This window comes from Falco rusticolus, chromosome 5 (assembly GCF_015220075.1).
Source record: "Falco rusticolus isolate bFalRus1 chromosome 5, bFalRus1.pri, whole genome shotgun sequence".
NCBI lineage: Eukaryota > Metazoa > Chordata > Aves > Falconiformes > Falconidae > Falco > Falco rusticolus.
In genome coordinates, this window is record NC_051191.1 from 23,207,199 (window position 1) to 23,219,794 (window position 12,596).

The following is a 12,596-nucleotide window of genomic DNA, read 5'->3' on the forward strand; positions in this document are numbered from 1 at the left end:
ATTGGGTTAGGCAGACACTGGGTTTGATCAGTATGGCTGTTCCTGGGGTTATACAAAGTATACATAACCCTACCTATATGCAGGGTGCATACAGCATGTATACACCTGCAGGGGATAAATCACCAGGACAGCAGCAGTCTGAAGACTCGCTACCTCCAAAGATCTGGCATTGCAGCAAGACAGTAGTTCATGCTCAGGCTCCTTATCAAGACTTCAGGAGCAGGAAATCTCATTAGATAAAAGCAGTGACTTTCCTCTTCACCTAGAACTAACCTTCCAGAGCTATTTGAGGAACATGTTTCACAGACCTTGTTTCTGACCAGAAATCTCAGATCCAGAAAGCTGAAAGAATGCTTTCCTTCTCCTGGGGCTGATTTTGGGGGAGGAGCTGCTGGAAATGGGAAGTATGTAACTGGTTGTAGCATTAGTTTTAAGAAGGTCAGTACCAGTTGCCTGATCTGCTCTGACATCTTGGCTGGTAGTTCAGCCTCTTCACTCAAATCAGTGAGTGCACACGCCCTGTTCTTGGAGTTGTTGTGGCAATAACCTTATGATGCATTTGGGTACCTCTGAATGGTAACGATAAAGCCCATAAATACCCAAGAATATTAAATTACGATAATACTTCTGAGCGTGTTTTCAGTATAAGGCTCTCCCAGTGCTGTCTTCATCTGCAGTCTTAAATTAATCTTAAAAAAATTAGTTGCAACAGGGAGACATTTTACTTGCCTTATTTTTTCACTGATGTGCAAACAGAGGCAGGGGATTGCTAAAGAACTTAGCCTTAAGTGTCTTACACAAAGCCCCACAGCAAATCAGTAACCAGAGCTAGGAGCGAAGCTCAGTGTGGTTAGCCTTCAGCCATGGTTTCTGCTTCCTGAGGGTGTGAAATAACACCAAAAATCCCATTGTGGCAAGCATTCCTTGTAGTCCCACCTCATGTTAGTTACAGTAGGAATAGATCACACCTGGTAAGTGGATGTCAATCAGCTTCAGATTTATCAGCACTGTAATGATATGCCAATCACCTGAACTGTCTGACTAGGGCTGAGAGTGTCTTCTTGCCTTGAGAAGGTGCAGAGGTGAGTGATCAGGTGATCCTGAACTGGGGCTTCGCCACCTTCTTGAACAAAAGGTCGTGCAGCTGGAGAGCCTTGGCACCATACGCCAACAGATTTCTGGGTTCTGGGAAATCAAAATTGCACATCAGTGGCCCTGTGAGGCCAGGCTAATTGAAGCTCAGCAGTACAGGCCTTGTGAGATTTGGGTGATGGGCTGAGCTGCAAGCTCCCTCCACCCGTGACTGAGGAGCTCATGTGAGGGTCAGCGAGCAAGAAGCTAATTTCCAGGTTGGAGGTGAAATAGCAGTCATCCTTGTGTGCTGCATTACAGACAGCGAGCTTCTTCCTGGTTGTGAGTTCTCTCCTTGTTAGCATGGCTTGTTACCTGAATTCAACAACCAATATATAAAACAGAGCTCAGAGCATAAGCATTAGTGCAGAAGAGGCAGGAGGAAATTTCCCATGTGGACAGATTATTCCACAATGGCTTAATGAAAAGTTTCCATATATTTTTTTTCTGAAGTACTTGGAGCTGCCCGCAGTCTGAAATGAGATAGAGGACTACAGAGGGTTGTTCTGATGTGGCAGTTGCTATTTTAAGGTGATCCTAAGGCTGTACTAGTCAGAAAAAGGACTGAAAAATTCAAGACACGGTCTGTAGGGTTCTTCTTCCTGGTAGTGCTAGGGATATAACTGAAGGGCCATCCCCAGCAAGTTTGATCAGTGTTCCTGATGCTCTTGTTGATGTTAAGCACTTGCTAGAGGCTGTCAGGAGAATGGACTGAAGATAGGTGGTGAGCTGCTACCAGGAGGGTTTGTATCGCAGAGGCAAGGCAGCCACTAGGGCAGAGTGAGCCCAAGCCTGCAAGCAGCTACCATGCTCTTTTCATTGCCAGCGCTGCTTAACCCCCTTGCCCTGAACATTTTCTACCTTTGTTGGTTCTGTGGGCATAACCACATCAGAGCTCACTGCTTAATGAAGAGGAAGTTCTGGAGTTATCTCACATGAACTTTCTGGGCATCTTGTTGTCTCAAATCCTTCAATAACCAATGGAGAAAGGATGACATCTTAGGAAGTCAACTTATTCCCTCCTAAAATTGGAGAAATAGGTGATCGCTGGAGGTCCCTTCCAGCTGAAATGTAATATTCTATCCTATTCTAATTCTTTTCTATTCAATAGGTTTACACAGTATGCATGTTTACTTTCCCCTGGAGGTGCCTAAGTTGTTGACATTTGGTGGTGTACAATGGGTGACTCCTTGCCCTAGCGTGGCCAGTTACTGACCTGGGGCTGGCTGCTGCTTCTTATTGAAGTAATGCTTTGAACAGGTCCCTTACAGCAGGGGCATTGCATGTGGCATGTTAGTCTGGACCATAACCTGAGCATGTTTTCCTGCCAGTATTTTCTTCCAGCTTCTCATGACAGCCCATTTAAGCCATGCCCTCACTGTGTCTTGGTCCAAAGCTCACTGTAGATTTGGAAAGGCCTCTCCTGGCTTTCTTTAGATGCTAGAGATGGTCTTTAGCTTTTGGGCTTTGCAGGTTATTACATTGGCATTTCTTATTGTATGTGGTAACACAGTGACTCCATACATAGTTTGTTTAAGAGGGAAAAATGTGCTTGGCAAAGCAGAGAAAATAACAAACAGCAGGAAGCAATGCCAGAATTGTACCCACTTAAGAATGTAAGAAGTGCAGCAGTAAATACTGTGCCAGATTTCTTCTATTCTTGTAAAATAACTCAAGCTTGCTGTGGAGGCCTGTTTCCTGCCTCCTTCTTGGAGGCAGGAAAGCAAAAAGGCTTTTTCCTTCTGTGAGCTTTAAAGAAGCACTAGATCATTACTAACTCCTGTGTCTATGTCCAGTCCAAGATTCATGCTGCAAGAAGCCTGAGCGAGATTGCGATTGACCTAACCGAAACTGGAACGCTCAAGACCTCAAAGCTGGCCAACATGGGGAGTAAAGGCAAAATTATCAGCGGCAGCAGTGGGAGTCTTCTGTCATCAGGTAGGTCCTTTATCCTGCAACTGGAGACAATATGGTGGAAAGGGTCATGGCCATGGTATAATGGGAAGCAGCCAGAAGCTGCACTGCAGAAATGAAAGTCACTTCCCTTTAGCCTTTCTGTCTGTCCAGGTGTCAGTCTGTCTCTCAGCATGTTGCTCCACAGACAGCACAAGCAGCAGCCTCCCCCTCTGTTACTGCCACTCATTTCCTCTTTAGCCTCAGGATGTCATCTCCAACCTCTCACTTTTCAGCTGACACCTGGTATCTCTTCAGTTTCTACCATAATCACACCTTGGCACCCAGCTCATCCCTGGGCAAAAGCTTTTGTGAAGGAACCCCCAACCAGCAGTGGGGAAGCAATCAGCCAGTGCAGCTCACTAGGGAAACTGAGGCTGGGAACTGGCAATGTCTCTCCACAGTGTTGAGGCATCTTTTGATCATCATCAACATCTGTTGAGGTGGCTTCTTCAACAGAGTGCACATCTGCTTTGCCTCTCTATTGCTGGAATTTGGCTGGTGTCCCAGGCTCAAAAGAGCTGTTCCCCAACACTCTCTACCAAACTAGTGTCAGGGATCTAGAGGTTTCTTTTTGTGGCTTGGAGCACCTTCCTGTATGAGGAAGACATAATCTGTGAAAGAAACCCAAGAGAAGTTAATACAGAGGAGAGCTAGAGCATGAGAAGGACCAGAGAAGGGGAGTCAGGAGGTCATCTGTATTTCTTTGATACGCTTCTGGGTGGGCAGGCTGTGTGCAAAACACTGCTAAAAGTCTCCAGGAGCAAAGCAAGGGTTGATAGTTTGCAAAGAGCTTGAAGCTGTTCAGGTAAGAAGCTCTTCAGGAGGGCAAGGTTGCTGATGTCACTATAATCAACAGTTCTGGTCAATTAAATGCCTTTTGTTAAATATCACATCAAGCTATCAAAATGGACTGTGTTGAGATGAGTAACACAAGAGAATAGCCTTCTCATGCCTGACAAGAGAAGAGTCCATCTAGGAACACAAATGCTTTAAAACTGAAACCACACCCACTGTAGTAGATCAGCTTTGCATCATTGTGTTCTTCCTTATCCCTTAAACGCCTTACTTTCCTGCTTGGAAAATGTCCAGCAAGGGGTTAAAATGTGCAGTGCTTACAGAGCTCCAGAGTAGCCTGCTGTGCAATTCCTTGCCTTGCCTGCAAACAGAGATGCCTTTCTGCTCCTTAGGTCTTCCTGACAAAGCATACAATCCACCATCTGTACCTCCCATCACTTAGGGAGTTGCAGTAGCCGAGCAGCTCCCAGACTGGTGTCGGGTTGTTGGAGTTCTTTATTTGTTTGGCATTTTTTTCCAGCTCTCCTGCTGGAAAGTAAATACGTTAAGTACCCCAAGGAAGTTCTTAAGGTCTTTCCAAGATCTTAGCCTCCTGGGCACCATTCCCAAGTTTGTGAGAGCTACTTGGTAGTAATCGTGTTTTCTTGTTAATACACTGACTTTTCACCTTTCTGGAAAAAACATGGGGGTCTGCTTCTGCTCTCACACCGGGAGAGAGCAGTAGCCAGGTGAAAGCCAGGAGAAAATCAGTCCCAGAAAAGCTTCTGTAGGGCCAGCACCTATCAGGGTTATGTGGATGGAAATCCCAGACTGGGAGCTGCCCTGCCCATGCTTTTATTTCTGTATTTTTTTGCTCTCTGCTCAAATCCCTTCTCACTGAGCATGGGATTTGTAGACTCAGCAGAACTGCACTAGTGACTAGACCTGTGGAGAGTTCACTGACCAGGTGAGTCATTTCTTCAGTCCTGGGTAGGTGGATCTGTTGACCTGGATGCCTGTGTAGGACTGTGTGAACCTCTGTTTTGGTCAAGGTGCTGCCTGTGGGCCAGGCGAGCGTGGCTCCCTCTAGGTTCCTGTGTTCAGAGCTGTTTTTTATGTCCTGCCAGCTGTGAGGACAAAGCTTTCCCCAAAATGTTAAGGAGAGCTGTGGGGTTTGTTGCTGCTGCTATGTGCCTTCCAGAAGCTACAGACAGCTACAAGGAAGTATAGAGAGAACTAGTCTGGCAGAGGAGGACAGATACCAGGGAACTGGAGACCCTGAATTGCTTCCACAGAGCCACCCAGACACCTCTGCTCCAAGAGCCCCTTCCCCAGCTGGCAGAGGTGACCCAGCCCTGTCCCACTGGACAGGAGGGGGCATTTTCTGCCTGGCCCGCTGGCACAGTCACTGGCTCCGTCCCAGCCTTTGCATTTCCTCCTATTGTGCCGAAGATTATCGGCAACAATGATGGGTTATCGTGGTACAGCCTGCACACTGGAGAGAATAAGTGCAAATGATTAAGTGGCCACAGTAGATTTGCAGGCTATAAATACCCCAAGTGACTCAAAATCACAACGGCAGGACTGAATTTCTGTTTGCCCCCACTTCCCTTCTGTTCTCAGTCCTTTCTTCCTGGAAATTACTTGTAGTCATTTCCTCTCTCCATCTCACTCGTCCTCACTGAAGGGGCTGTCAGCACCACAAGGAACATGCCAAAACTGGCATGTCTCCCCTGGGTTTGCAGCAAGGCTGCAAGGAAAAATCCGTTGTTGCTTCCAGCTGTCACACTCTCTGGTGATGATCCTGCTGTGCAGTGTCATGCAGTTGCTGCCACACATCACTTACAGACTCAAGACACAGCAGAGGGGAGATGCAGTCTTACTGGGACAGTGACTTCCAAAGCCTAAGCTCCTCCATGTTTCCCAAGCCCTTGATCTCAGTCTGTGTCCACTGCAGTTGTAATTTTGATACCTGATGCTCCCAAGTTCATTTCTGACAACATGACTCTTTAACTGTTGTCCTCATTTTGACTCTGAAGGGCCCCCCCAGAAGTGAGATGCTGTGATTTAGCTCAGGGACCTTCTCAGGATCTCTGGGCCATCCCTGGACAGCTGGAGCAAGATTTGCCTGTGAATAAAAGCTCTGCTTTTACACTGGCAGGAGCTCTAATTAAAGCCAGCAGAGGTAATTATCAGAACAAAATCAAGTTAGGTCTAAGGTGAATTCTCAGGGCAGTCTGTGCCATAAGAGCTCTGCAGGGCTCTGAGCTAGTGAGGAGCCCCATTATCGCTGGGTTATTGTTGGACTGAATGCCAGACTACTGCCTTCTTCTCAGTGGGCAGTGGAGACACCACAGAGGAGCACCTCTGATTTAGCTCTGCAGATGTGTTCAAGGAGCCTCTGGCCCCCTGAGCCCCATTCCTTCAGCAGCGGTGGAGGTGTCCTGTGCAGGGGCCTGTTTATGTTTGAAAATGCCACGACAGAGCCCAGCCAGCCAGTTCCCAGCCCCTGCTGCTCCATCCAGCAAGCCAGTTCCCAGCTGGACTGCCCCAGCGGCTGTCGGAGTAGATAAACAGCACCCGTGCAGCCTCCAGCGCAGGGGCTTGTGAAGACGAGTTGCCCACCGGATATCTGAGTGCATCCTGTGTGGAGCAGCTCCAGCTGGTCTCCTGCACGCCATGGAGGATATCCTATTTGTCGGGCAGAAGAGATAGCAGCTGTCTGAGGTTGCTGGCTGTTGTGTGCTGACATCCTGGCACGGTGAGTCAGCCTGGGCTCTGGCACGGAGCAAGCGTGGGGGGACTTTCCCTCCCCGCTCAGGGGACAGCCTTCCATGGGGACCTCAACCAAACACCAGCAAGCTGGAGCCAGCAGCCGGATGTAGCATGAAGGGTTTGCCATATTTAGATGTGTTTTTCCTGGAGTAGGAGACTCTCAGAATGAGATGTCTGGATGCTTTTGCCTTGCTGCTGCTCAGCCGCGTTGTTGCATCTCCCCTTACAACTGCGATCACCAAGCCTTGGCTCCCTTTGCCTTTCAGCATCCCGTCTATCCTGCCTGCTTGTTTTCATCCTTCTCAGTTATCCCTTTTCCAAGCTGACTCTGCTCTGCTACAATAGGTGGAAGAACTAGGGACAAACAATAAGTTACTGGTAGGGCTTTCCTCTCCAAAATGGTGGCCCATGTTGCTGGTCTGGTCCCTTTGACAAGCTTTAAAGCAAAACTTCTCTTGAAGCCAACACCTGGTAGCCATGAGCCCCTGCAGATCTGCACAGGCACAGCACATCACCTTGGTCAGATCCTTTGGGGGTGTGGCTGCTGTGACTAGCTTCATCAACATCATCAAGACTGTCACGACCTCACCAGCATCGGAGTGATCAGAAACCAGCCTGTTAGCACTGGTGAAGAAGCTCAGCCATGTATTCTGCTGGAGGAGTGAGTTGGACAGGAAGGACCATGTTCTGCCCCCGTTTCACAGCTTATGTTATGAATGTCAGTAGATGGGAAAATTGCCCAGAGAGGCCAAGTGGGTATCAGAAGATGAGTAGTGTATCCACAAACTAATAGGGTATTAAGTGGATGTTCAGGTCACCAAGACCTGTGTCGCATCCTGTATACTAAGGAGGAAAGGGCATGTACGATTTCCTTTCATTTGAAATTAAACCACCAGCAGCAGCTACAAGAGCAGCCCCCAATTCAGTAGGTTCCTGGTGCCCACCAAAGAGAAGGTGGCTACCTGGCGTGTTTTTCTTTTAGGGACACCAAATGGTTTTGCAGAAGTGTGTGTTAAAATGCAGAGTTTGGTAAATCTTGGCACAGCAAATGGAAAGGAGGATGAATAATAATTTTCACAGAAAGGTTCAAAAGCCATACAGGGAAATTACATACTTCAGCAACATTTCTCCTGTTTACTGCGATAGGAATTAGCCCTAATTGTGGGAGATAAAATACCTGAGAAAGCCTCCCAGTCAACCATTACTGTTGCAGCAGGAGTCTCTCATGTTAGGACTGATCTTTCAGGACTGATTTTTCTCTATTGACGATCCCCTTTGGAAAGCACTGGGCAGCCGTGACTCAGTGAGCATCATATTTAATAAGGCTGATTGAAGGTAGCATCTGCTTGATTGGTTCAGTTTGTGCTGGTCTTTGATTATTCCTTTGGTTGTTTTTATGCTCTTTTGATTTGTTCTGACATTTTTGGGTCAGTTGCCATTGGATTTAGAAGTGGGTCTGTGGTCACAGCCTTGCTTGAGGCTGGATTAATAGATATTCATAAATAGAGAGCCTCTAATGGAAGCTGTAGGCACCCTTGCAATACAAAGCACTGTTGTCTGCTTGTTTACAAGCATTTCACATGGGTGCAATTCTCTTGACTGACCAAGTTTCCATTTGCTTTTCACCTGTGAGAGCAAGCAGAGAATCCAACCCATAAAAGTCTAATAATATACCCCAAAATAACTCAGCTTTTAAATAAAAATAATATTAATAAAAAACCCCAGCTGGAACAAAATAGTTTCTGAAGGAGAGCTTTCAGGATGGTCTGAAGAAATGTCAGTCCTGCAGTATGCCCAACGAATCATCCAAGTCAGTATAGTCAAGCTAACAAAAATCAGCATCACAAGCCATGAGCCCTGTTCCCTGGCCTATGAACCCTTGATCCACTAGTAGAGTCTGGGATACAAAGATACACTTGGAAAAGGACAATTTGAGCTGGTTCATTAGTGGCAAGGAGTGGCTGGCTTTGGTTTCAGCAGTAATCCTGTTGCTTAACTCAGAATGTGACAATGCGCTTCCAGATCTCCCTCAGTTCCTTCACTTTCTGGGAGGAGTGAAAAAGATGGCAAAATGTGCACTCAGTGGACACTGCCACCGACCACATCAGGGCTGAGACCAGCATGGTTCTCACACAGGGTAAGCACAGCTGGAACAAACGCCGTGAACTGTCTGTGCTTGATTTGGGTCCGTACCAGTTCAGCCAGAAGCCATTTCTTTCCTTCTTGCCAGCACACCCCAGATCAGCGCAGACGTCTGGCCAAGGTTTAGGCTATTCAATTTTAGGCTATTTTAAATGTTACAGCATCTATGTAACTGCTGTGGCAACCCGCAGTGCAAAAACGAATAGCTTTTAAAAATAAATTCAAGGCTGGTGTGGAGGTAGGGAGCAGAGAGAGGAAGGGAAGGGGAAGAGCAGTTGAAAGGAAAATGTAGGTCATTAAAGCTGTCATAAAAGAGAAAAAAAAGGGGTTGAAACATCTGCTTGAATCATGAGCAACTCTTTACCAGGACTCAGCAGTTTGTTGGCATTTCAGTGAAGAAATTCAGCCGTTCAGCTTTCGCTAGTAACTGCTCACGAGAGTTACTATTAAGAATTACTAAATGCTAGAGAGGGCTTTCCCTGCCAGTACAAATACCAGGCTCCTCTAGAAGATCCTGTCAAGTTCTGGCAGCACAGATGTGTGTACAGAATTGAGTTTTGTTGCTCTGTGAGGCAAACCCAAATGAAATGGGGTTGACTACAGCAACAAACATCTTACTGTGAGGTTGTCCTCCTTTTGTCTGATGATGCTCAACTTGGCTGACGTTCATAGAGCCCTTTTTCTACCTTCCCCACTCCCAGACAGCCCAATATAAAAGGTGTTACAAAGCGGGGTGGCGTTTCACAGAATAAATGCCAGCTGTCTTCCTGTATGAAAAGCGCAGAAAATATTGGTGGAAAAGACCTGTGAGATTCTCTGCTCCCCTTGGGCCAATGTGGAACTGTTTCATGGCATTGTTTGCCTCAGTCCTCTTTCAGTTTAGCTTTAATGGTCTGCTGGAATAGTAGCAATGAAAGGTGAAGCTGAAAGCACAAATTTCACTGTGTTTTGCTGCCAAAACAAGGAGTTGTTCCCAGGTTCCTTCTGTAGCTCTGTGAAACAGCAGCAACATTTTCAACCTCCTTGGGCTGAGTGATTTCACTGTACACATGGAGGCCAAGCTGCAAAATGTATCTAGAAGCCCCCTCTCACCCCCATCCTACAGGTGCACAGAAAATTCCATGTAGCATCCTGTTGTATGTGACTCCTGCAGATAATAAAGGTCTGCTTTCTCTCTGCTGTTGCTCTAGAGGGGTAGGGGAGCCCCCCCAGGGTCACCATGGGACAGCGGGTGCTGAGACCACTGAGGAACCACTGAGGACAGGGAGGAATCCCTTTGAAAGCATTGCCAAGTCAAAGGCTTTTCTGCAGGCGTAAACCAGGGAACGCTGCCTGCCCTGGTACGGCCCTCAGCGGCTGGCAGCAGGCGGGGTGCACCTGTCTCAAAGCAGGAAAGGGACCTTTGCACAGGAGTTAGCAGGGCTTACTGAAAAAGCTTTAGATTTGAAGGGGGAAAGGGGTAAAACCAGGCTTATTAGAAATATGCCTGGTGGCAGCACACCAGTGTTTAGGGTCAGGGTGCTAGCAAGGTCCTTCAGTCTGCTGTCTCAGTGGAAGTAGGGGATGGAGATCCATGCAGCAGCAAAGATACAAAGGTTAGTGATGTGTTAGACTGAGAACGGTCACACAGGAGTTAGGGCCTCTCCCCTCAGAAAGGTGGTGGGATCGATGGCCCAACTGAGGTACATCTACAGCAATGCCCACAGCATGGGCAGCAAACAGAAGGAGCTGGAAGCTGTTGTGCAGCAGGAAAACTGTGACACAGTTGCCATCACGGAAACATGGTGGGATGACTTGGACAACTGCAGTGCTGCGGTGGATGGCTGTAAATTCTTCTGAAGAGATTGGCAAGGAAGGAGAGCTGGTGGGGTAGTGCTGTATGTCAAGGAGTGTTTTGGTTGCCTAGAGCTTAATGAAGGTGATGATAGGGTTGAGTTTTTATGGGTAAGAATCAGGGGGAAGGCCAAGGCAGATATCATGCTTGGATTCTGTTATATACCACCCAACCAGGATGAAGAGGCAAACAAAATATTCTTTAAGCATCTGGGAGAAGTCTTATGATCATCTTCTTCTCATGGGGGACTTCAACTTACCAGATGTCTGCTGGAAATACAACACAGCAGAGGGGACAGTCCAGGAGGTTCCTGGAGTGTGTGGAAGAGACCTTCCTACACAGCTGGTGAGGGAGCCAGCTGGGGAAGGTGCCCTGCAAGACCTGTTGTGGGTGAACAGAGAAGGGTTGGTGGGTGATGTGGTGGCTGGAGGCCGTCTGGGGCACAGCAATCATGAAATGGTAGAGTTTTTGGTTCTTGGAGAAGTAAAGAGGGGGGTCAGCAGCACTGTTACCTTGGACTTCCCAAGGGCAGACTTTGGCATGTTGAGGAACCTGGCTGACAGAGTCCCTCGGGGGCAGCCACAGGGCCCAGGCAGGCTGGATGTGCTTCAAGAAGGAAATCCTAAAGGCAGAGGAGCGGGCTGTCCCCACGTGCCGAAGGACAAGCCGGCAAGGAAGGAGGCCGACCCGGCTGCACAGAGCTTTGGGGGGAGCTCGGGGGAGGGGGGGGGGGGAGGGGAAAGGAGAGTTTGTGGCCTTTGGGAGAAGGGGCAGTCAGCTCAGGGGGCTGCAAGGGTGTCATGAGGTTGTGCAGGGAGAAAGTGAGAAGGGCCAAGGCGCAACTAGAACTTCATCTGGCCACTGCCATAAAAGACAATAAAAAGTGTTTCTATAAATACATTAGCAACGAAAGGAGAGCTGAGGAGAATCTGCACCCTTTACTGGATGCGGGGGAAGCAGCGACACAGGCTGAGGCAGAGGCTGAGGTGCCCAGTGCTGCCCTTGCCCCAGTCCTTAACAGTCAGAGCAGTTGTTCTCCAGGCACCCAGCCCCCTGCGCTGGATGGCAGGGATGGGGAGCGGCATGGAGCCCCCGTAATCCAAGGGGAAATGGTCAGCGACCTGCCACACCACCGAGACACACACACGTGTACGGGGCTGGATGGGATCCACCCGAGGGCACTGGGGGAGCTGGTGCAAGTGCTCACAGGGGATCGGGCCCCGCCAGCGTGGGGCTGTGAGAGGCAGGTCCTGCGTGAGGAGCCCCATCTCCTGCTGGGACAAGGGGACCCGCTGGGTGGCTGAGGGAAAGGCTGTGGCTGGCGCCTGCCTGGGCCTTAGCGAAGCCTTTGGCACCGTCTCGCCCAGCATCTCCTGGAGAAGCCGGCTGCTCCCGGCCGGGCCGGGGGGGCTCTGCGCTGGGCACAGCCGCTGGGCAGGAGCCCCCAGCGTGCCCAGGTGGCCAAGGGGGCCAGCAGCGCCCTGGCCGCTGTCAGAAGCGCTGTGGCTGGCAGGGCCGGGGCAGTGCCCGTCCCCCTGTGCTGGGCACCGGTGCGGCCGCCCCTCGGGGCCTGGGCTCAGGGTCGGGCCCCTCAGGGCAGGGGGGACGCAGAGGGGCTGGAGCGTGTCCAGAGCCGGGCAGAGAAGCAACCCCTTAGCCCTGTCTGCTCAGCCCAGCTCAATACCCACTGTGGAGTTCATTAAAAAAGGATCAGATGCAGACTTAGGCTGAGCTCCAGAGCTGTGTGTGGGGCAGAGCTTTGAAGTGTGTGGAGCTGTAGCTCTCCATGTTGTCTGCGGGCAGACATGGGATGCTGCTGCTGAATCCACCACAGATACCAGAACTCAGCTTTGCATAAACCTAAGGTGGATGCTTTGAACTACAGCTGTAGCTGAACAACAGCCAGTAATACGAATGAAAAGCATGTGGAGATGGTGTTTACCCATTCCTGAGCTTGCTTTTCATCTCACAGTATGGCCATAAC

The 12,596-nt window shown here is 49.1% G+C and overlaps 1 protein-coding gene across 6 annotated transcripts in view; it reads left to right on the plus strand.

The window, feature by feature from the left end:
• The window catches only part of FRMD4A (FERM domain containing 4A), a 386,235-nt gene that overhangs the window by 350,242 nt on the left and 23,397 nt on the right, over positions 1-12,596 (plus strand). For all 6 annotated transcript variants that reach the window (XM_037390648.1, XM_037390649.1, XM_037390650.1 and 3 more), the window contains one exon: positions 2,928-3,069. In XM_037390648.1, coding sequence (XP_037246545.1) covers positions 2,928-3,069 — 142 coding nt within the window. The remainder of the gene's footprint in view (positions 1-2,927; positions 3,070-12,596) is intronic.